Source organism: Mus musculus, chromosome 5, assembly GCF_000001635.26.
Source record: "Mus musculus strain C57BL/6J chromosome 5, GRCm38.p6 C57BL/6J".
NCBI lineage: Eukaryota > Metazoa > Chordata > Mammalia > Rodentia > Muridae > Mus > Mus musculus.
The window spans coordinates 150,176,644-150,202,225 of NC_000071.6; the positions used below are offsets into that span (position 1 = coordinate 150,176,644).

Genomic DNA, 25,582 nt, shown 5'->3' on the forward strand with positions numbered 1-25,582 from the left:
ATCCCTACACTTTCCCCCAGGACGACAGCGGGAAGGGACAGTCACTTTTTTCCTCATTTTAGAGCAAGGTCCAAGAGCTTGCCATTGGGAGCAAGCGCAAGCACCAGGGTGACTTCCCTAGCAGACAGCCCACCGGTAGCTTCCTTCCCCTTTTCTGTCTGGGAAAGTGTGCAGTGGGGCCAGCAGGAAACAGAGGTTGAGCGCAGACAGGGATGTGCTAGTGAGGTTTCCTTTCTCCATTGGAGTGGTGGTTCTCAACCTTCCGAATGCCGCAGCCCTTTAATACAGTTCCCCATGCTGTGGGGACACCCCCACACACACCATAAAATCATTTTCATTGCTACTTCATAGCTGTAATTTTGCTACTGTTACAACTTATAATGTAAATGTCTGTGTTTTCTGATGGTCTTAGGCAAACCCTGTGAAAGGGTTATTCAACCTCTCAAGGGGGTTACAGATTGAGGACAGCTATATTAGATGTTTGTGGAAGCCAGTGACCCCTCGAATCCTAGAATTATACTAAGATGAGCATGTAGATACATAAACATATATGAGAGCATATAGATAAACATGTATATATGCCTATACATATGCATGCATGTATATATATGTGTGTGTGTGTGTGTGTGTGTGTGTGTGTGTGTGTTGTGTAAATAAAAATGTGTACATCTCACACACACACACACACACCCCTTTAACATCGGGAAATTGTGGAGTGCAAAGGAGCTCTATAGACCCTCTTGGTGTCAAGGCAGTATTATATTATTATTATTATTATTATTATCTTTCTCCTTTATGTTTTTAAAAGATTTTTTTTTATGTATATGAGTACAGTGTAGCTGTACAGATGGTTGTGAGCCTTCATATTGTTGTTGGGAATTGAATTTAGGACCTCTGCTCGATCTGGCCAACCCTGCTAGCTCTGGCCCAAAGATTTATTTATTATTATAAATAAGTACACTGTAGCTGTCTTCAGACAGCACCAGAAGAGGGTGTCAGATTTCATTAAGGGTGGTTGGGAGTCACCATGTGGTTGCTGGAATTTTAACTCAGGACCTTCGGAAGAGTAGTCAGTGCTCTTACCCGCTGAGCCATCTCACCAGCCCTTTCTCCTTTATGTTAAGTGAGGATGGTTTTATTCTCTTTCTTCTTGCGTGTCTTATCTAGGCTCCCTGCTTCTCATAGAAAGAATAGCACCAAGTATGTTGCATGTTTTCACATACTTTTTTTTTTTTTACATTCATGTATTTGTGTGTAAGATGGGCAGACCACAGTGTACATGTGGAGATCAGAGTTTAGCTTCTGGAAGTGGGATCTCTCCTAACACCATGAGGCTGCCTGTGATAGAACTGCTGCCTGTGATAGCCTGCTGACAAGCACCTTGGCATTTTACCAGCCCTGTTTTTTTTTTTAATTTTGTTTTCAAGAATTCTTTTCTGGAGGTTCTTTCCCCCCTCCTCCTCCTCCTCCTCCTCCTCCTCCTCCCCTCTCCACCTTCCTTCCTTCCTTCCTTCCTTCCTTCCTTCCTTCCTTCCTTCCTTCCTTCCTTCCTTCCTTCCTTCTTTCCTGTTCGGCTGTTTATTTTCCTTTTATTTCCTAGAGTTACCTGTAAAATTCCCTACAGCTCTTTGTTGAATTGCATTGCTTCTATGCCAAGCCCTGGATCCAGGGACTTTCACCAGAATCCTTTTGTTTACCCCACCCCTCCCCCTCCCCTCACTGGCCTACTTCCTGTATATAGATGTTATCACTTCCCCTTTAAGGATGAAGACAGAATCCTGGTGAGGTTAAAGTGCTCACTCCCTATCACACAGCACCAAACCCCAACTTTCCAATTTCAAGTTCCTTAGACTTTCAATGCCCACCTGTGGTATGATGGAGCCTGATGCCGGGTGGTAGAGTCTTTAAGGTCTGGGACACTGGGTTGGTCTTTGGTTTGCCTGTCTGTTATCTCTGGTCTCCAGGAAGACTCTTTACATTTCTGCTTATAAATTGGCAATTTTTCATTTTTATCAGTGTTGCCTAAGGGTTCTCAGAGAAGTCAAATAAAGCCATCATTTCTTCTGACACCACCCTGCATTTATGAGCTTCTGTTCTGAGGTTGTTCCCTCTACCTGACAGCAAGTTTGAATGAAGAGGAAACATGAAATGGCCTTAGTTTAGCAATGCCCCAGGTCACACAAGCTGAATTGCTGGAGGCTATCTCATTTCATCTAACTCTGAGGCCTACAACTGACCTAATGTGGGATTCCTACCTTTGGGCATAGAAGCCCACCTCACCAAGCTGTCTTCCAGGGCTCAGGGAGGGGCACCCTTTTATTTTAGAGTGTCGAGAACATTGTTTAAAGGCACAGGGCAACATTGTTAACAAGATGTCTCAGATAGCAAAGCAAAGAGAAAACTTTGTGGCAGAAGCAAAGCTATACCCAGGAAGTGTTTAAAAAGGAAATTGTACTGTTTTCCTCTTGAAACCTCGGTACTTCTTACAGTTTGATTAGTTTTGTGGCTTTTAAATTTTAAGTTTTATAGCATAAACATAAATTGTACTGGCTGGTTTTGTGTGTCAACTTGACACAGGCTGGAGTTATCACAGAGAAAGGAGCCTCCCTTGAGTAAATGCCTCCATGACATCCAGCTGTAAGGCATATTCTCAATTGGTGATCAAGGGGGAAGGGCCCCTTGTGGGTGATGCCATCTCTGGGCTGGTAGTCTTGGGTTCTATAAGAAAGCAAGCTGAGCAAGCCAGGGGAAGCAAGCCAATAAGTGACATCCCTCTGTGGTCTCTGCATCAGCTCCTGCTTCCTGACCTGCTTGAGTTCCAGTCCTGACTTCCTTTGGTGATGGACAGCAATGTGGAAGTGTAAGCTGAATAAATCCTTCACCACAACCCTCTACCTGCCTCCCCCAACTTGCATCTTGATCATGATGTTTGTGCAGGAATAGAAACCCTGAATCCAACATGAGTTGTTCTACGCTTTTAACTCAGTGGTCTTAATTAGCCTCTGAGATGTTTATTGCACAGCACTCCGTAAGCAGGATGACAAAGATATAACCCACTGCCTAGTGAGCAGTGGACTGGATCTGCTGCACTGGTGACATTCAGTGACAAGCCTTGGACATGTTGGCAAAGGTTATCCTTGTCAGTTTTATCTTGGTGTTCCATTCCTTACCTAACTTGTCACTGCCCATGTATGATGGACATTTGATCTCTCCCTCCGCACTCTTTCTTATGGAAGGTTCTCCTCCACTGCCCTTTATGTGATCAGCCACTTAGTCTGGTCTTACAGCACTCTCTCCTTCATTCATTATGCTGTGAATGCCCCAAGGTTGGAAACACTGCCTCTTTCCTTGACCCTACTTCCCAACCTTGACTGGGACACAGAAGAACTCCAGCACTTGCAGCATGGGAGAAGGATGGAATGACAGCGCTGTCAACCCTTCGTAGGGATGGTCTGCTCCTACTTCTTCAACAGTGGCCCTCAACCTTCCTAATGCTGCTACCCTTTAATCCAGTTCCTCACGTTGTGGTGACACTTAACCACAAAATTATTCCCATTGCTACTTCAGAACTGTAATTTTGCTACTCTGTATGAATCATAGTGCAAATATGTTTTCTGATGGTCTTCAATGACCCCTGTGTAAGGGTTGTTTGACTCCCAAAGGGGTTAGGACCCACAGGTTGAGAACTGCTGCTCTAAATACAAGCTCCAGACTCCTGTGGCAGTCAGGGTTCCAGAAGGGCTGTGGAGGTCACAGGGGAGCCAGCCTTTACTTTGGCAGTCAGCAAAGCATGGCTGCAGCTATCACATCCCACCTGCTGTCCCTTCCTGCTACTGCTGAAGGCCTTGCCTTTCTCTTGCTGCTGTCCCTGTGTAAAGCCATTGTCATTATTCAGAGCCTAGAAAGGTTCGTTAAACAAAACAATACCGACACCACTTCCTGTTGTTTTTCCTCTTTTATTTTTCCTCTGAAGTAGGAAAAAAAAAGAAAAAAGAAAAAGCATTTTGAACTCAGTTTGAAATATGTCCAAATCTGTTGTCAGAATTCACCTTTGAGCCTTTTGTAAATCAAGAAAATAAACCTCACGAGGCTAGAGCAACATGTCCTGGCATCTCATTGCTTACCAGCCTTTGACCTACATATTTCAGTTGGCCTTGAACATTATTTCTTCTTCTTCTTCTTCTTCTTCTTCTTCTTCTTCTTCTTCTTCTTCTTCTTCTTCTTCTTCTTCTTCTTCCTCCTCCTCCTCCTCCTCCTCCTCCTCATCTTCCTCCTCCTCCTCATCCTCCTCTTCCTCTTCCTCTTCCTCCTCCTCCTCCTTTCTTTAGAGGAAAAACTGCCTGTTTTCTAATGAAGTACTAGCTAGGTACTTATGTTTGTTTAAATATATGAAGACAACTCCTAAAGTCTAAGCCTGTTTCTAGAATTTGCCAGAACTCTGAAAACACTGTTCTCATGTGCCTACCTTTATATTCCCTGTGCACTCACTGGTCAGGAGGACATGCCTCCAGCATGAGTGCCAGGAGCTAGGCCAGGCTCTGGGGACACAAGGACCAGTAAGAAATGAGTCACATCCCAGCCAGAGAGAGTGATAAGCAGAAGATTATAAAATGGTCTGGGGAAAACAGATTCACAGCACACAGTGGTACAGAGTGGGGCAGTGGCATAGAGGAGCCTCAGGGAGCCAGAAATGCTTTTTTGTGGGAGCTAGGAAGTGGGGTGGTAGGGCCCAACAAAGCAGGGGGCTAGAGATGAAGGAGTGAGCTGGACTCCAGGAAGGGATGGAGTGGGAAGTCAGGCCAAACCTAAGAGCAGACTGGAAGGAACTCTTGAGGGTCCAGTTCACTGAGAGGGGAGGTAATGGATGGAGCTGGCCCTGCAGCAGCCTGTGGAAAGCCACTAAACTCCACAAGCACAGAACGGTCTCCTAGTGCCTTTTAGAAATTGCTGACTGGCCAGCCAGTGGTGGCGCATGCCTTTAATCCCAGCACTGGGGAGGCAGAGGCAGATGGATTTCTGAGTTCGAGGCCAGCCTGGTCTACAGAGTGAGTCCCAGGATAGCCAGGGTTACACAGAGAAACCCTGTCTTGAAAAACAAACAAACAAACAAACAAACAAACAAACAAAAAGGCTAGAGAGATGGTTCAGCAGTTAAGAGCACTGACTGCTTTTCTAGTGGTCCTGAGTTCAAATCCTAGCAACCAACCACGTGGTGGCTCACAACCATCTGTAATGAGATCTGATGCCCTCTTCTGGTGTGTCTCAAGACAGGTACAATGTATATGTGTGTGTGTGTGTGTGTGTGTGTGTGTGTGTATACATACATACATACATATATGTGTGCGCGTGTGTGTGTGTGTATATATATATATGTATATATATATAATATTTAAATAAGGCCATTGTTAGGCTTGGTTGGTTTGTCTGTTTGTTTGTTTGTTTGTTTAAAAAAGAAAGACAGGAAGGAAGGGAGGAAGGAAGGAAGGAAGGAAGGAAGGAAGGAAGGAAGGAAGAAGTTGCCATTTGACACCTACATTGGGGACATGCCTGAAAAGCATAATGGAGCAAAAAGGGTTAACAGATCCAGACAGAGGCTAAAGGAGCCTCTTGTTGGGTTGACAGACCCAGGAGATCATGAATTCTCAGAGTGGTAATTGCTGGAATATGGCTGTGGATATGTGGCATGGGGGTGGAAGCAGATGTTAGGTGAGTTCCCAAATACAAGACACAGATGACCAAGAAAATGCCAGCAATTCTGAGGTCAGGAGGATCCCAGTGTGGAGTGGATAAATGTGGGGGTCTGGAGTGCCTAGCTACTCTGCTGGGTAGCTGCGTGCACCACCTAGCTTGGGCACTAACATGGACTTGAAAATTAAGTCTGTTTAAAATTTGAGAATGATAATATAGGTGTCAATTAACTTTTAGGCACTAATTAGTAATACCTATTTTTTAAAAATCCAAAGGTGTATAAATATAGACAAAAACAGATATATAGCTATGGTGTGTGTATGTATGTGTGCATATGTGTATGTATGTGTATATGTGGGGGGGGATATGGGTGTGTATGTGTGCTGACTTACCTTATTAATGAGCAGTATGAAATATTGTATGACAATTTGCACCAGGAGATGTATTTGTGGGGCCAGAAAGATGGATCAGGGCTTAACAGCACTGAGGGCTCTTCCAGGGGTCCTGCATTCAGTTCCTAGCTCACAACTCACTACAACTCCAGAGCCAGGGGATCTGATGCCCTCTTCTGGCCTCTGTGGGCACTACATCCATATGCCTGTGAGCCCCCCACCCCAAACACACACACACATATCAGTTCTGTGTTTTAAAATAATAAAACTAAATATTTTTCTTCTTTTAAAAAGTGTTTGTGTGAGCCATGGAGAATCATAATCCCTGTACTTGAGAGGCTGAGGCAGAAGTGCTATGAGTTTGAGGCCAGTGTGGGCCTAATGAGTCTAGCTCTGCCCTGGCTGTAGGAGCATGTTCAGAATGGAGGGTGATTGCAAATAATGTAGACAAAAATAACACAAAGCAAAATCATAAAACATTTGCTTTTTAAAAAGAGAAAAATACAGCCTAGGGTCTATATCAAGACTTTTTTTTTTTTAATCTGTATGGTATTTTGCCTGCATGGATGTATGTGTACCGCATGTGTGTAATACATGAGAGACCAGAAGAGGGCATTAGATTCCCTGAAACTGGAGTTACAGATGGCTATGAGCTGCTATGGGAGTGCTGGGAACTGAACCCGGGTCCTCTCCATGAGCAGCCAGTGCTCTTTCCTGCTCCGCCATCTCTCCAGCCTAAGGAAGACTTTTGACAGTGACAAGATATGGAGAGAAGGCTTAAGTGACTGGTCTGTTTGGTTTGGGGGAAAGAAGAGAGCCAGTTTATGGGTATCCAGAGCCCTCTTGTATCTTCTGGTATTGAATACAGTCACATTAACCTGCAAGAAGCCCTAGCAACGTGTATCTAAACCATAAGAAACCCTAGCAACATGTATCTAAACCATCAGAAGCCCTAGCTACATGTATCTAAACCATAAGAAGCTTTAGCAATGTGTATCTAAACCATAAGAAGGTCTAGCAGTATGTATCTAAGCCATAAGAAGCCCTAGCAACATGTATCTAATTTGTTCGCCTTGCCCTGTTGCCTTGCCTCTGCTTAAGCATGAAATTGCTACGTCCTCTTTCTTTTAAATGTGCACATCATTAAGGTTAACTTTAAAGTTTTAAAGAAAAAATTAAATTATAGCCATTTTGTAGGAAAAGTAGCTTAGTGTGCCTCTCCGTATATTGTGGGGTATATTGCCTTCCAAACAGGCAAGGGACTTTTATATTAAACATGCCTAACATACACCTACAGCCACAGATAACCCAGAGAACTTCCAAAATGATTTAGTGAATTGTATTTCTCATCTGCTTCCCCTGGAATTGCCAAAGTTTAAGCATTTCTGTGACTCAGTTAAAGTTCTTGGTAACTATTACTCTAAATTAATTAGTTAACTCATTTATTTAGTGCATTGCTGAGAAGTGAAGGTAGGGCCTCATATATGTTAATGTTAATGCTGAATCAATGGGCCATATCTCCAGTTCCTGAATAATAAATATTTTGGGTACTTGACAAATATGGTATTTCAGTTTCCTTTACAAAAAAAAATACATTATAAAAACTCAATTTGATTCTCTTTAAAAATGTTTATAAGGATTTATTTTTAATTTGTGTGTGTGTGTGTAGATATGTGTGTGAGCATATGTGGGTATGTGTGTCTATGTAGATATGTGTGTCAGTGGCTGTGTGAGTATGTTTGTGAGTTTCTGTGTACGTATGTGTGTTAGTGTATGTGTAGATACTTGTATGTGAGTGCAGGTGTCTACAGAGGGTAGAACAGAGCAAGTCATCAGGTCTCTTAGAGACAGAGTTACAGGGTGCTGGGAATTGAATCCAGATCCTTTGAACAAGCAGTCTGGGCTCTTAACCACTGAGTCATCTCTCCAGCACACAAGATTTTTCAAAATGCTTCAATATCTTTAAAAAGAATTATTTGTTTATTTTACATATATGAATACATTTTAGATGTCCTCAGACATACCAGAAGAGGGCATTAAAGCCCATTTACAGATGATTGTAAGCCGCCATATGGTTGCTGGGAATGGAACTCAGGACCTCTGGAAGGACAGCCTTAATCTCTGAGCCAGTTCTCTAGCCCAAAATTCTTCCATTTTTAAGAATTTCTAAATTGTCCCACTACCATAAACTTGTGAATAATTATCTCTCAGTTTAGAAAAAGCCAATTAATTCTAATAGTACATTAAAAACCTGATAGAAATATATGAAAATCCAAGGCCAGGTATTTTGAGAAGAATTACTGTGCACAAATGGGAACCACAAGATAGTGTTTAGGAAATTACTCATCAACCTCTGTGTCCTTACAAAGGCTATAGTAAAGCCACAGCACTCATGGGTGGAAAAAAACTGGCCTTCCTAATAGGATAACATTTCCTAGAGGTGGTGCAAGAGTTGATCCTTTGTGGACAAACTTGTTCAACAACAAGAAAAATACAGGTTTGCGTAGAGCAGAGTGATTACCGGCTTAATGAGAACCTTAAGGTTGATTTTCAGGCATCTGCCTGCTTGGAGGACGGTTTCTAGAAAAACTTGCATTGTGTCTTGACTTCATTTGCCTACCTGCAGTAATGGATACAGGGCACATGGAGAAAAAAATAATTTCTTGATCCACCGGTGTACCTTACAAAGCCAGTTCTCTGGGTTGTGTGGGGCTACTGAGCCTGTCCAGGCTGTGGGAGGTTATTTCCCAATATCTACCTGACCATGTGCAAGGGTGGTTGATTATGCGTGAGGTGACCTGTAGGGAGGGAGTGGGGGACCCAGATAGCAGAATGCAAGAATTTAAGGCACACCTTAAGGCCAACTGCTAGTTCCCTAGCAATGCTCAAGTGGGCCATGGGAAAATGAAAATGATACTGTTTACAAATGGTTGGATTTGCAGCAGAGCCAGAGTACCAGCTTTCAGCCTATGGCTCCTGGCCCCTTTAGGGGGTTGCATATCAGATATTTATGATTCATAACAGCCACAAAATTATAGTCATGAAGTAGCAGCAAAATAATTCTATGATTGGGGGGAGGGTCACCACAGCATGAGGAACTGAATTAAAGGGTCACAGCACTAGGAAGGCTGAGAACCACTGAGCTAAAGGGTAGTGGTGACTGTTAGTGAGAAGGAGAGACAAGGTCAAAATGAGATAAATGTATGGGCCTCATTCGTTCCGAGTCACGATTCTCACAATGGAGCCTCCGGATCCATTGTGCCTTTGTGGGAAAGATATCTACTCCAAATCTCTTAGCGTCTTCCACTGTCTAATTGCCTTTGCCGCTGCCTCCTCTTCCTCCTCCTCCTCCTCTTCCTCCTCTTCCTTCTAAGTTAGAATAATTGACATCTAACTTAACTTTTATTAATATTTTATTCATTTGTGGTGTTGGTAGGGTCAGGCCTAGGGCCCCATGCCTACCAGGTAGTGCTCCACCCCTGAGCCATGGCTCTCCCTGTCTTTATTTTTTACACCTTCACAGCCTCTCTTACTGATCTCACTCCGTGGCTGACTCCACCATCCATCCATCGGCTTCACCCAACCATGTGAGATGCTTTGTGGGGATGTGTCACCTCCCCGGGCTGAGGACAGGCTCTGGAGTTGGACTTGGGTGGGTAACAGAACACCGGGCACAGGTCCCAGGCAACAGTGCTTGCCTTTGTTAGTGAGGCTGTGAGATTTCTTTTTTTCCTCTTCTTTTTCCTTACTTTGTTGTGCTTTCCAAACAATCTGGTTAGAAACCAAAATGTGTGTGTTCTTTTAAAAATCCAAGGAAGATGAATGTTAAGAAGGCTAAATGATAACCATGGATGTTTTCAGTCTAGCTACCATGAAAGTATTACTCTTCACACTGTGACCCAACTATAACTCGTAGTACAAGATATTAATGGGGTACAAATACCATGACTAGGACACAAGAACCACCAATGCCTTTGCCTAGAGTTACTGTGGGTTCTTACCTCAGTCGTTGTAAATGTGTAATATGCATTTATACTTGTACTTTACAGGAGAAGAGAACACTGGTTTGGTTTACGCCTCTCCTGCCTTCCAAGATATGATGTAAAATAAACTCTATTTCTGTCTAGAGAATGGAAAAAGGACAGATGGCTAGGTATGCTCACCAGAGATAAGGATTCTGAGACAACTGAAGTTGAATATTTCTTCAAGCTCTCCTTGGTAGGAAGGTTCTCAGTTTTGATCTAGTTGTGTGAAGCTAGGATTCTGGAATGGGCAGAGACACAGATCGCACACCACCATCTTGTGATGAACCCATGGCGTGTTCAGCACCTAATATGGAATTTCATCCTGGTCAGAGGCAAAAGTAAAATAACGGAGCTGTCTGTCTGTTTGCAAGGCACAGTTTCTCTGTGTCACTCTGACTGGCCTCGAACTCTGAGATGCGCTTGCCTCTGCCTCCTGGGTGCTGGGATTAAAGGTGTGTGTTACCATTGCCCAACTTGATGGTGCTTTTTTGCAACACTTGGCAAGAAACAAGAAATTATCCATTCTACAAGGACATCTACTGAAAGTCCTCACGTGCTTCTGTTGTTTCTCCTCGTCAAACAGAGGTAGGGGCCAAGGGAATATTCTGCGTGCAGCATTTAGGGACCAGGAAGATGGGAGGCAGAAGCAGAGAGAGGTTCTAGATGTGATTGGAAACCCAAGGGTAAAAGGTGGGAGTGGTCCTTTTTTAGACTTTGCCTGTCATTATTAATGATTTCTGATACAGGTTCGGGCATGGTCCCTTTCTCGAGTCACCTTCATCTGGGCAGCGTCTGCATGTTTTCCACAGTGTCCTGTCATCAGACTGGGGAGGGTCCCTTCTTGGGTGCCTTGATTGGGAACACCAACGTCCAATCAGATAAAATGTATCCAGTCATGAGAAAGGTACCATTTAAGTTGCCAGACACAGCCACCTAGCACTTGTGTGTATGTCCATGCTGTTATTATCTGTTTTATGTGCCAGTGACACCTCTCATTTAAACATTCCAACCATCCTTTACATTGCTGTAGGAAGCAAGGCATTGATGGGAGAAACAAAGTTGCTTCTAAGCTCGGGACCATAAAAGCAAGACACCAGACCCTTGATGACTTGGGCTCAGTAAACAACAATCTGTGTGACCATCCAAAGCCAAAACATAGAAGTTTAGTTTTTTTTTTTTTTTACATCTGAATAAAAATGATTTAAATATACAGAAAATTAATTCAGATGGGAGTACTATAAAAGATATCCCTAAAGCAGTGCAGAGTCTTTTGCCTAAGTCCAGGATTGACAGGGTCCTCGTAACAAGGTAGGTGTTGAAGTTTGGGTCAACCCATAAATGCACAAGAGATGCAGAGCTTTAATAAAACTATGGTCATGTCCTGTGGAGATGCACGAGCTGTGTGTTTCAGCCTTTGACTCTCTGGCCTGGCTAGCACAGTCCTCTGCACAGCACGGGTGGCCTGCCCAATGTTGAGATGTGTTCTTAAGCAGGAAGGAAGCTCACAGGGGTGGTTTACCAAAGTATGACAGGTCAAGAAGCCATGTCAAAGATGGAATGTGTAAGGGACTCCAGGCCAAGAGGCCAGACCTGTGAGGAGTCACTGGTAGCCCCAGAAAGGGAGGAGGGTGTTTAAGAAGCCAAAAGATATTTAAGAAGTAAATACGGCCTTATTTGGTGAGAGTAATTTCAAGGTCTCAGCTTTGTTTTGTTTTGTTTTGTTTTTTGCCACTTGGCACACAATGATATATTTCAGTCAGAAATCTAGAAACTCAGAAATCTAGAAGCTCAGGCACTGCAGTCTGGAAGTGGCATTCAAGAACATACTGACCTTCAACCCAGAAATGGGTAGAATGCACTAGAATGCAGAGATGTTGAACTCTATGCAGGCAGTCAGGGAGGGCTTAGGTTTAGCCACCATGGGCACACAGGTGAAAGCTGAAATCTTCAGTGACACTAACTATGATGACAGGCCACACTAATGCTCCAGCCAGCCCGGTGGCAGTAGTCACTCACTGACCTAGTTTTGTAAACCACCTTTCCCACGACTAAAAATTTCACTGGGGTAAAAATACCTCAAAATCTTTAGTTATGTTAGGAGTGTAAATCTCACTTCTATCTATTCAGTAGAAAAATAAGACATAAACTATCAGAGTTTTCCTGGCTGGGTTCATATGAGTGAATCAGGGCTTAAGAAAGGTTTGTTCATGGTGTGCCTGATTTTTTTTAAAAAAAGATTTATTTATTTTATTTATATGAGTACACTGTAGCTGTCTTCAGACACAACAGAAGAGGGCATCAGATCTCATTGCAGATGGTTGTGAGCCACCATGTAGTTGCTGGAATTGAACTCAGGACCTTTGGGAGAACAGTCAGTGCTCTTAAACACTGAGCCAACTCTTTAGCCCTGGTGTGCCTGATTTTTAAAGGAGTCTCCACAAGCCTCCCAAAAGTGTCTTAGTAGGTTTTACCATAGCTTGAGAGTCGGCCAGGCAGTTTTTGGCATTATGCTGAGACTTCCAAAATTAAATGAGGAAAAATAAAACTCTAGAGCAAGTAAGATGGGTTGCAGTCCAGTAAGAACCGGTTCCGGGGCCATTTGTAAAGGTTCTGACTGCATGACATTATAAACCTCAGCTTCTCAGTTTTATAACCCTGCAGCTGTTCAGATAAACAAAAAACTTTTTTAAAAATTTTAAAATCTTTTTACATTTTGTTATGAATTACCAACTTGTTTTAAGAGGCCAGAGCCAGCTTTTTTTTAATGGATTTTTTAAAGTAGTTATTTTTGAGCTGAGCAGTGGTGGCAAATGCCTTTAATCCCAGCACTGGGGAGGCAAAAGCAGAGGCAGAGAGGCAGAGAGGCAGAGAGGCAGAGAGGCAGAGAGAGAGAGGCAGAGGCAGGTGAATCTCTGTGAGTTGAAGGCCAGTCTGGTTTATAGAGGGAATTCTACAGCAGATGAGGCTATACAAAGAAACCCAGTATTGAAAAACAAAACAAAACAAAACAAAACAAAACAAAACAAAACAAAAAACTATTTTCTATATATCCAAATTACGCTGTATTTAAAACATATATCATAGGGGCTGAGAGGTATCTTGGTGGTTAGGAGCACTTGTTGCTCCTCCAGAGGACCCCAGTTGGGTTCCCAGCCCCCATATAAGTGACACACATCCACCTGTAACAGCAGTTTCAGGGAATCCAGCACCCTCTTTTAGCTTCTGTGGTCACTCATACACATGATGCACACACATAGAGACATTAAATAAAGTTTAATATATATGTCACTTTATACTGACATATAAAGTGTTTAGTATATAATTTTATACAGACATAAATAAAGTGCTTAATATATATTTAATTTAATACATACACACACACATATAGTATGTATATAACTCATAGAGCGACATGGTTATTTTTCTGCCAGCTCCCTGTTCTTTGGAATCATTCAATACTTCATTTGCCATTGTCTAGATTTTTCTTAATGCAAGGCTTCATGGTATTTGTGGGACCTACCACACCGTTATCCCTCAGGAAATTAGCTTCCAAACTCAAAGATGCTCAGGTCCCTTACAGAAAACAGCATAGTATTTAGATTAGTCTAAGTATGCCCTCCCATAGGCTTTATGCCACCTCCAGATGATCTGTGCCACTTCACACAGCACAGGTGCTGTGTAAATAATAGTGTTGTGTTTAGCAAAGACAAGGACAGCATGTTATTCATATGTATTCTGTGCTGCTGCAAGTGCAGGATGTGTTTATGCATATGCACATGTGTCCTTGTGTGTGGTGTGTGCACATGTATCCTTGTGTGTGGTGTGTGAACATGTGTCCTTGTGTGTTGTATGTGCATATGTGTCCTTGTGTATGGTGTGTGCACATGTGTCCTTGTGTGTGGTGAATGTGCATATGTGTCCTTGTGTGTAGTGTGTGCACATGTGTCCTTGTGTGTGATGTGTGCACATGTGTCCTTGTGTGTGGTGAATGTGCACATGTGTCCTTGTGTGTGGTGTAATGTGCACATGTGTCCTTGTGTGTGATGTAATGTGCACATGTGTCCTTGTGTGTGGTGTAATTTGCACATGTGTCCTTGTGTGTAGTGTGTGTACATGTGTCCTTGTGTGTGGTGTATGCACATGTGTCCTTGTATGTGGTGTGTGCACATGTGTGTGCAAGGGTGCACATTCATGTGTGAATTCAGAGGCCGGAGGAAGACATCATGCCTCCTGCTCTGTCTCTCTCCACCTTACTCCTTTGAGACAGGGTTTCTAACAGAACCTAGAGCTAGGCTGGCTGCCTCAAGCCTCAGTGACCCCTGCCTCCACCCTGTGTTTCACATCTCTTCCCTTTATAATTATCCTTTATTTTTGGGAGTAAAGAACTTGGACTTTGCCTGGCACCAGACACATAGTAGGTGCTTTATGAACAGGCATGCCTGAGAGGGAAAGCAAGTGAAGCATATATTTTTTGTTGTAGCAATTCTGGGATCGAACCCAGAACCTCGTACATGCTAAGCACACATTCTGTGATGCAATTACATCCATACTCCTGGAAAACAGACTTTTAAGAGTCCCTGAAGAATTTAGGCAGATGGGAACCGAAGTAGGAATGAGCAGATGGTAGAGTAAAAGCAACCCAAAAGAGTAGAGAATTTTAGCATTAAGCCAGGCATCTTTGCTAATTGTTATGAGAGCCACAAGCTATCTACTGAACATCTTCATCTTTTTTTAAATATGTGTATGTATGTGGGAATGGGGTTATGTGCACGTTAGTGCAGGGACCCATGGAGGCCAGAGACATTGGATCCCTTAAAACTGGAGTTCCTGGTGGTGTCTCTGAGTTTCCTGACATGCTTACTGGGAACCAAACCCAGGTCCTCTGCAAGGGCAGCAAGGGCAGCAAGCGCTTTGAGCCATCTCTCCAGCCCCACCATCACTGCATTTTTAGGAACTGAGGAAAGACATCCTCAGCCATAACTACAGATAATACCTTGGGCAGAATTGTTTGTGTGCCGGTCTCTAACGGCGTTTGGTGAAGTTCGGAGAAAGAAGTCAGAGGAGTCATGTGACTAGGTGGTTTTCACTATTCTGGTATTTGTTACCTTCTCTGTTTAAACATATTCAGCCAAGCACTAAAGAATAAGAAATGTTTGCGGATGTGTGATAGCGCCGGGCTAGCAAGATTCAGAAACAAACTGGGAAAGGCCTTTAGGGTCTGTGGCAGATCGTTCTAGAAGGGGCTGTGGGAAGGAGGCTACCATTGTGAAGTATCATTTTCAGTAGCTGCAGCTTTCTCGCGCCTAGCAAAACAAATCGGGGATGCTATTTTAAAGCTGCCAGAGCTCCGGAGGAATTCATGACTTCGTGCTGAGGAAGCGTCTATGTGCCGTCTGAACTTTCTAAGAGGAGCGAAACTGGGATGAGTGCACTGTCCATTGGAATGGTCCGGTCATTTAATATGCAAAATGCACTGTATCTTCATAGATTGAAATTAGGATCATGCAAAAAATATCAGCCAGTTGATTAGATTTATCAAGTTATGGAGATGCTTGAGATACAATGGTCATTATAATAAAAATATCCAATTATGTATTTATAATTATTCATTTATAATTACTTATAATCACAACTGGTGATTTATAATTACTTTGGGTTTCCTTCAACCCAGAACCTAACATCCTCATTCTGTTAGCTGCCTGAGAAAATAAATAAATAAATAAATAATAGATGGTTTAATTTGTGCACAGTGGTAGAGAGCTTGCCTAGCAAGCACAGGGTACTAGGTTCTGTCTCCATCACTAGAAAATAAAATTACAAAAAACAAAATAAAAAAATTAAAAAGGGTGAAATTTAATTTTTACTTCTTGGTATAAAGAGAAAAGTCAGACTTAACATCAGAACTGGGGACGATTCTTGTTTAAATAAACTGAACTAAATTTTCTTTGGCTGACTGCCATTCATAGCAACCAATTTAAATATTTCAAAAGGATATAGTTCACTCAGTGTATATGTGTGCGATTTAATTTCAATTTTGAAGAAATAAAAATATTTTTTGTTCACTACACCCTAAACATTTAATGATAGCAAATTCAAGATGTTGTCTCTTCCTCCTTAAGAAAATGTACTGATTGAGTGAGATTCCTGTCTGTCTGTTTTCCCTTTGAGGGGAAATGACTTGGGCAGGAAGGAAATTATATGTAGTATATTATGAATTCCTGTATCCCTCTCTTGCATCCTTTAATGTTTAAAGAATCAAGACATCCAAGATACCTCAGGAATAGGATAGCACTGCTAATGGTTCGTTAATCATTTCTTATTTTATTTTGTGTATATAAGTACATAAGGTCATGAGCCTTCATGTGGTTGCTGGGAACTGAATTTAGGAATTCTGCTCGCTCCAGTCAACCCCACTCACTCTGATTGGCCCCGCTCCCTCAGGCCCAAAGATTTATTTCTTAGTATATATAAGTACACTGTAGCTGTCTTCACACACACCAGAAGAGGGCGTCAGATCTCATTATGGATGGTTGTGAGCCACCATGTGATTGCTGGGATTTAAACTCAGGACCTCTGGAAGAGCAGTCAGTGCTCTTAACCACTGAGCCATCTCTCCAGCCCCACGTTAATCATTTCCTTTTTTTTGTTAAATTCATTTTTAAATTTTATATATGTACTATATTTATATCATTTCCCCCTTCCTCTCTTCCCTCCAACCTTCCCCATGCCCCCTCCCCAAAACATGGCTGCTTTTCCTTTTATTAGATTTATTTATTTTCTTTTATGTGTGTGCGTGTTTTGCCTGTGTATCAGTGTGTGCACAGTTGCTCTCCTAGTGCCCATGGAGTTCAGATGATGGCATCAGAGCCTTTGGAACAGGAATTGTGAGCTTCTATGTGGCTGCTGGGTCCTCAACAAGTGCTCTTAACTACAGAGCCATCTCTCCACTCTGCCCCTGCTGAGCCATCTCTCAGCAATTAATTTATTTTTCAATTATTATTGTGTGTAATAATATCAGTCTTGGGGAGACATCTAATTCTACTTTAAAATGCATTTTAATGGGAGAAGCCTTTTCCCAGAACTTGCTATTGTGGAAAATACTTCCCAACAAATACCGGTAAAAAATCTGAATTCTACCTTGGTTCTTTCACTTGGCTTCAGCGCCTCTGAGAGCCTGTCAGAGGGAGCAGCTTAGTGACCTGAGCAAGTCCTGCCCCAGACGTGCAATTGCAGCTGTGAACCAAGGGTTGTCCTAGGAAACTGTGGAAAGCATTCAGTGCTATGTGAGCATAGTTGATACGATGATATCTACATTTCTCCCTGTAGCTCTGGGATGTTAGACACTGTCTCAAGATGCGCATCTATAAAACAAGTCACTGGGAGGAATTAGTGAGATGCCGGTGCATGCCACAGGCTTAGTACAGGGCATGGCTAGAGTTAAGAACTTAGCGCACAGAGGCTCTTATAATGTCGTTCAAATGCCTGTATCCCCACCATCCTCATCTTAAAGACGAAAGCAAGTTATATATACGCACATGCAGCCTTGCCTGATACACATGCAATAGATTCTTTTTTTGCTTGTTTGTTTTTTGAGACAGGGTTTCTCTGTGTAGCCCTGGCTGTCCTGGAACTCACTCTGTTGTCCAGGCTGGCCTAGAACTCAGAAATCCGCCTGTCTCTGCCTCCCAAGTGCTGAGATTAAAGGCGTGCACCACCACTGCCTGGCTGCAATAGACTCTTTAGATCTTTTTCTTTAGATTCCTTGGTTTTATCTGTCTGTTCACATTTAGCCTCACAGTAATACTGTGAATTGCAAAGGAACGGTCACTACATACCGAGCCTGTTTGTCACGTTTCTCTGTTAATATTCAACACTTTTGTGCCCTAAGACTCCACTGCGTATTTAGAAGTGAAACCTTGTTCTTGGTGTTTGGGGTGTGGGATCTTCGTTTTCTCCTATCGAATGATTACATCACGCTTTGGAGATGCTCCCCTCTCCCTCCCCTCCCCCAGCAGTGCTGGTGATCAAGCCTAGGACTCCAGTATGCCAGGCAAGTACTCTGCCCTTCAGTTTGATAACATAGTACTGAGTCCTGGGTATCCAGGATGCCATGCAGGCGATTTTTAGAATTGGGTTAGCAGAATAATGATTTCACAAATCCAGTAGCTGGATCAAAATGATAACTCTAATCTGGACAGACTTGGGGGAAAACATGTCTTTCTCTTCAGAAAACCTGTCCAGAGTTTGAAGACCTGTTTCCAAAAAGGGTATAAGGAGAATGGAGGAAAAGGAAGCGAAGGCCTGTCAGAGTGGTAGTGGGCATCCTGGGTTAGGTAAAGAAGAGTAGCAAACATCCCACTAACGTCTAACTAGCAACATGACCTACTGGGCATCCAAGCAACCAGAGCAAGTGGGATTGCTGAACCCTCAGATCCTCTGTGATGTTTGTGTCTACTGATCCCTGGCCCAGTTTAAAAGGACACAGACAGACAGACAGACAGACAGACCGATGGGCAGACAGATGGACAGACAGACAGAGATAGGAACACACATACAGAGAAACAGACGTACACATATATGTACATATACATATACATTATACATATCTATACACACAGACACACACACACAGATCACTTACTTATCTTTTGACTCATACTGTATTAAGTGTGAGAGGTAGAAAGGTGTGTGTGTGTGTGTGTGTGTGTGTGTGTGTGTGTGTGTGTTTGGCTGTGTGTCTGTGCTTGCATAAACAGGCATGCATGCACACAGATTGCTGATGGACAAGGCCCTAGGGCATGGCTAAGGAGGATATTAAAGACTTGGCGATTGATTTCTGCACCAAGAAAAGAATGCAGGACTTTACAACATAAATAGGAAAAGGGAACAGAGGACAAAAAGTGTGAAAATCTGTAAGGGACCAAAAAAAAAAAAAAAAAAAAAAAAAAAAGCTGTGGCCAGGGCAAGCAGGAAGCTGGTTTTTCTCAGACCTCCAAAAACCGACAAACACAACATTTATCTGTGATCTGCCGAATGGCGGACGCCATCGCTGCTGGGGTTAAAACTTGTTTTCTAGACCTCTGGCTCTCCAGCTGGGCTTCCTGAATTTCTGGAGAAGCCATCTGCCAGGTGGAGCGCAGGATGGAAGGGTGGGTCCGGGCGATTCAGGCTTCCCGGCACTGCTGCCTTACTGCACACGCCCACAACCGGTTCCTTCCTGGTCGCGGCTGGTGATCGCTCATGTCCCTTCTAGCCAATTTCAAGTTGGCCGCCAGCCAAATATGAATCCAGAAGGATGTGTACGAATGTGCAGCTCGAGTCACAAAGATAAAAGTGTAAAAATACTTCCCCCACAACTGGTTTAAAAAAAAAATCTCTAAGGGTTGTGGGAAATTAGACTCGCAGTTCGCATCGGCTTTCAGTCTTACACGTCTTGTGTTTGTTTTACAGCTGGACACCAATAAAATAGAAATTTCACACTTGATACCACTTTTACTGTCATTCGCAAGGGCCTGTGTGTCTTATCTCCCCTCTTCTCCAGCCCCTAACGATTTATTCTGGACACCGCCCCCCAGCCCCACCCCTGTGCTAATAACAGCAGAGGGAGGAGCTAACTTAGTAATTCTACACCTGTTCAAGTCCCCGCCCACCAACTTGTTAAGCTTCCCAAACAAGTGTTAGACCAAGCATGAGAACTTTCAGTCTCTGGAGCTGGGGCAGGAGGTGGCCACTGGGATTGGCTTTGACGAGTTTTGTTCAGAGTCTCCAATGAATCTGCTACAATGGCCGTTGATGACAGCAATTTATATTCCAGAACAAAGAACAAGTTAAACTCATCTCAAAATGAATTTAAATCATTGAGACGGAGCAGCCTGCCACTTGAACTTCCCATCGGAAATCACGTTAAAGGAAAACTTCAAAGAAACATCAAAAACCTGGAACCTTTTCACCTGAGGCGCCCCAAAAAGAGACCGTCCATATTCCCAGGTAGGAATTGTTTGAATTCGTACTTTCCTGTTAAAATGAAACAATCAAACAATAAAAGCAACGTATACAATCAAGTTGTAAATAACGCGGGTACTTTTTGAAGGCTGGAACTGCGACTGTAAGCGTGACCTTAAGGAGTTAGAACCATCTCTCAAATATGTCCTTGAAGAGTTAGAACTGTCTGTGCATTTCAAAGCACCTTGTGTCTTTTTCCTTTTATCTGATTGGCTGCGAGTCCTTTCAGGCTCTGTTGTTGATAGGCAGCTGTGGATTGTTAGCATCCAGGGGTTTGTGGAACTGCTTCGCTTGCAAGCCTGAGAATTCTGTGCATGCCCAAGGTTGGATTGTTGAGTGAAGCTGACAGGTTTTTTTTTTTTTTTTTTTTTTTTAATGTGCGCCAGAAATCAACAGCAGTAAGTTCTCTGGTGCATGCTTCAAATTCCAACCCTGCATCAGAGCCTGAGACCATTTGTAGTCGCGGGCTCAAATCAACATTGTGGTCCGGGTGTGGGGGTGGGGTGGTGATGGGGTGTGTATTAAATGACTGGAGAAACATGAATCTCTCTCTTGAGAAGGGTCCGTGACATCTGTGACATCAGCCTTCGACATTCTTCGGGGAGTTTATTATGGATACAGTTAGAGAGTGTCTTCCACCTGCCATGGGAACCCTAACTGTTCATCCAATTGTGCCCAGTGACCTCTGCCGTTTGAATTATTTAAATGACTTGATTTCAGAACCATTTGCTTTGGAATTTCTAGGAAACACTGGATATGGCCCTTTGGTTGTGGTTTGCTGTTTTATGGCAGTTCTTTAAAATGTAGAATAGATTTGTGACAATGCTGAGGGCTGGCTCTGCTGTACTAGAAAATGAGACATTAGCGCGGTCCAATATTATTTCGTAAAAATTATATTGAGTTCCCCATTCGCTGACTCTTTATACTCCTTTAGGGAATTAAGAAGAAAATAATTTGGGCACCTAGGGGCACCAGGTCACAAGCTAAAGTTACAGGTCTTTTATTTTTATTTTATACGTATGGGTGTTTTATTGTTGTGTATGTGCTTTCAAGCATGATGACCATGGAGAACAGAAGAGGGGACCAGATGCCCTGAGACTGGAGTTACACATAGTTGTAAGACACCGTGTAGGTGCTGGGAATCAAATCCAAATCCTCCAAAAGAACAAGTGTCCTTAACCACTAAGCCTCCCTCCCCCGCCACACACACACACCAAAGATATATATATATATATATATTTGTAGAGCTGTTGCTGTATTGAGTTTCTTATTTCTCTGTTCTTGTGCTCTTTTAGTGGGGAGGGGGTGAGAAGACCAGGGTTAGAATCGACCAGAGGATGGGAGCTTTGAATATGTTGGGAAAGGAGAGAGGGGGTGGGATGGCAGCTACTGGGCGAGGTAGCTTTTGGATGTCTAAGGTAAAGCCATCTTTGGACCTGGACTCTCCAAGAGCACCATTGGTGATGTGGTGGTTTGAATAGGAATGGCCCCATAGGCCCATGTATTTGAATCCTTAGGGAATGGCCCTATTTGAAAGCATTGGGAAGCATAACTTTGTGGAAGGAAGGGTGTCACTGGGAGTGGGCTCTGAGGTTTCAAGAATGCAAGCCCAGCCCAGTGGCTCTTCTCTCCTCCTGCCTTTGGATCCAGATGCAAAGCTCTCAGCTACTTCTCTAGCACCATGTCTGCCTGTATACCGCCATGATGATGATGGACTAAACCTTTGAAACTGCAAGGCAGCTCCAGGCAAGTGATTTCCTCTGTAAGAGTTCTGTGATCGTGGTGTCTGTTCACAGCAATAGAATAGTGATTAAGATGGGTACCAAGCACACAAACCTGCTTTTTTTTTTTCTTGAAACCCACAGCTGGCAAGAATCATTTTCATCACTTTCAGATGGGCTGTGTGTCTGTGGGTATGCGTGTGTGTGCATGTGTATGAGTGTGTGGGGGGGTGAGTATGTGCATGTGTGCGTGAGTGTGTGAGTGAGTCTGTATGTGTGTGTGTAGATGTGTATGTATATGTATGTATGTATTCGTGTATGTGTAAGTGTGTTTGCATATGTGTGTATATGAGTCTGTGAGTGTGTGCCTGTGTGTGTATAAGAGTGAGTGTGTATGAATGATTATGTCCATGTGTGTGTGTTTGTATGTATGTGTGAGTGAGTGAGAGAGTGTGTGTGTGTGTGTGTGTAGGGTGTTCCCTCACTCATTTCTTCTACAATCATCTACATTCTTCCTGTCTGCTTTTGTTGGTTTGTGTCAGACCTGGATTTACATATGTCTCCCACTGTCTCCAGCATAGCCTCTCCTCCCATTTCCCCAAGGCTTGGAGCACCTTGGTCCTGAGCCATGCTCCCCACCTTGCTGTACAGTCACTTGCTCCTGCTGGGCACAGCCTCTTATCCTGGACTTTAAGGAAATCTCTCTTTCTAACATTGAGCTGACAGATCTGATTTGGCAAGGTGAAGGGTGACATACTGAAGTCTGAGGAGCTGGGTCCACACAGTGTCTGAGAGTGGCTGCCTGTGTGTGCCCAGCCTCCTCACAGGCTGCTGGGGCCAACTATATTCTTCGTTTCTGACGCTGTGCGTGTCTGTTTTGGGTGCTTTGGGTTGGAAGTGTTTGCAGTACTGAGGTTTGAACCTAGGGTCTCACTTGTGGTCTGGGCAAGGCTCTACCACTGGGCAGTATCCCCAGAACTCTTTCCTTTTTAACAAAGAGTTTTATTTTTTATTTGTTTGTATTTGTGCATATGCAAGTAAATGTGCACTTCTGCATATATGTACAAGAGATGGGGGAGGAGGGAGGGAGGGAGGGGAGGGAGGAAGGAAGAAAGGGAGGGAGGGAGGGAGGGAGGGGGGAGGGAGGGAAAGAGGGAAAGTGTTATATTCTCTAGAGCTGGGGTTACAGGAGGTTGTAAGCCCCTGACATAGGTGCTAGGGACTGAACTTGGATCCTCTGGACAATCTGAACTGCTGATCCATCCCCCTTAGCCTCCTTCTTGCGTTATATTCTGAGACAAGGTCCACTAAGTTGCTCATTCTGGTCTTGATCTCACTATCGACCAGGACAGTCTTCAATCTGTAATCCTCCTGTCTCAGCCTTCCAAGCAGCGGGGATGATAGGTCTATGACACTGGACCCAGCTTGGTTCTTCCTACTTCTGTCCATAGTTCTGTCGATGAGTACAGCAGCAGGAGACGGACTGTGCCCACCCCTGCTACCTGGGCAAGTTAGAGTTATCTGCTCACAGTCTGAGTAACTCTGGCTATTGGAGTTCTACCTCCTCTCAGTTAACCTATGGCTCCACTGTCCTGTGGCTTGCACCAACTGCTCCCCACAGGGCATGACTGTGAAGTACGGTTGGCTGTCCATCTTGACATGGTTCCTACAAAGAGCAATACATACTGGTTGTAACATCTGTTCCCAGTGTGTGCTGCTATACACATACACAGGAGCCAACAGACTTAATAAAGGGGCAGGGGCATGGGGTTTGGAGTGCAAAGGTGTCTTCCATGGTTAATAAATGGCACTCTTGGGGCTGGGGCTGAGCTCTTTGGACTGGGGCATTGCAGTCTTTACCACTATGCCCCACTGACCACTCATGGACTGCTGAGGCCATCTGTATTATGAGAAACAAGACTTGAGGACATGTGTTCTAGTCAGTGCTCCTGCCCTTCCCCATGTGCCCAAAGACAACTTGTGCCTCCACCTAAAGTCTCCTGTCTTCCGTATGTGCTTCATGGTGGATTTGGTCCAATTCAGTCATTCATACGTTCACTCACAAACTCTTCATTTAGCTCTTATATCAGAATGGCAAACGTGCCTTCAAGGGTCTAACTCCAGTTTACCTTTTCTTGTTCTCTGTCATCTTGCCTGCAGGTAATTACCTATCTAAAAGATAAATCTGTTTCTTTTATTTCCTAATGATTCATTGGGCAATCTTAGGATACGCATTCTTTAGATAAAGTCCAAACTCAACAAGAAGTAGAAGAAAGAGCAAATCTGTCTACTGACCCCGGCCTTGCCCGTCCCCAGCCCCTTCCTTGCCTTTCCTCCTCCTTGTCTTTCCAGGCTTTGTCAGTTTCAGACGTCAGCCCTCTGAGCTTGCTTTAGCAGGGTTAGGCATACACACTGCCCTCCCTCATCAGTACCTGTGTGAGCAGCTGTGCCTCCCTTCTGAGCCCTCTGCTGGGTGGGCCCAGTCTTTGGACTGCTCGTCTCATAGCATTTATCTTGCCATATTGTAATGGTCTCTTTTACTCGTCAGTCTCCCACTAGCTGGTGATTCACGGGTTGTACGGGTCTTGTTGACTGTTGGATACCAGTTATCTGTCACAATGACTGGCACATAGCATGCCTGCACCGGATATGTAGCTCACTCAGACTGTAACCCTCCTGCCATCCTTCTTCTGCCCCACCGACATCCAGAAGGCTGCTTCTGTTGATGTCTCTCCTCATCTCTCTCTCTCTCTCTCTCTCCACAAACACACACACAGAGAGAGAGAGAGACAGACAGACACAGACAGACAGACAGACAGGGCAGACAGGGACAGAGACAGAGACACACACAGAGAGACAGAAAGAGAGAGGCCTTTTGCCCACTCTTCTGTTTTTTGGTCTTTTTTTTTTTTTTTATGGCTAGAAGGTCCAAGTCCACACATCCATCTTTCATAACCACCTAGAATCTTCCTCTGATACCTTTTCACCTCCTTTTCGCCAGTCCCCTCCTTTACCAGAGCTCCTGCCCTTACACGCCTCCTCCCCCTTATGTGAGCCCCTTCCCTTACGCCATTCCCTTCCTTTATGCCAGTCTCCTTCTTGGCTGCAATACTGTTAACTTAGTGTCTGTGTGTAAACTCTTAGCAAACAGACTATACTTAAAGAGAGATTTGTGTATGTCCTTAAACAGGTTCTATATCACATGTCCTTCAGTGGCTTGACAGAGGAGATAATTACACACAGTAGGCATCCCTTCAACATTTGGTGGCAATCAACAACTGTGGACTGATTCTCTGAAACTGTGGGCCGAAAGGGACTACCTACCCCCCTTTAGGATGTTTGGTCAGGCATTTGGGTCATAGAATGCAAGGAAGGCATCTAGGGTCCATGTCTCCATCAAAGACAGAAGGAGGGGCTGATCTGAACACTCCAGCCCACAGGTCTTTTGGGTGAAAATGAACCTCAAAGCCTCCACCTTGGAGATGGCGCGACCATAGCGCCACTGTGATGGGCTGCTCATTCAGGAATTTTAAGCAAAGGAGTTGTGTGTTATTCCGCTCTGTGTTAAAATGTCCTACCAATTTTACAATCGCATGTTCTGAAAACACAGAGCATCAGCCTGGGCAAGTCAGCCCCAGACTTCCCAGTGATGATGAAGTCATAATGGCTCACAGGAGGACGAGGGAGCCACCGTGTTGACTGATACCACTTGCCATTTTAAAGTTATAAATTAATTCCAAATGTGGTAGTCCTT

General features: G+C 43.7%; 1 protein-coding gene across 8 annotated transcripts in view; it reads left to right on the forward strand.

The window, feature by feature from the left end:
- Positions 1–25,582, forward strand: part of Fry (FRY microtubule binding protein) — a 379,136-nt gene that overhangs the window by 58,026 nt on the left and 295,528 nt on the right. For 5 of the 8 annotated variants that reach the window (XM_011241024.2, XM_006504926.2, XM_006504928.2 and 2 more), the window contains exon 1: positions 19,770–20,092. The exons of 1 other annotated variant lie outside the window; for it this stretch is intronic. In XM_011241024.2, the coding sequence (XP_011239326.1) occupies positions 19,888–20,092 (205 nt within the window). In that variant the 5' untranslated portion in view covers positions 19,770–19,887. Of the gene's footprint in view, positions 1–19,769; positions 20,093–25,582 lie in introns of those variants that run through there. 2 more of the 8 variants (XM_006504932.3, XM_030254574.1) reach the window with 1 other exon arrangement.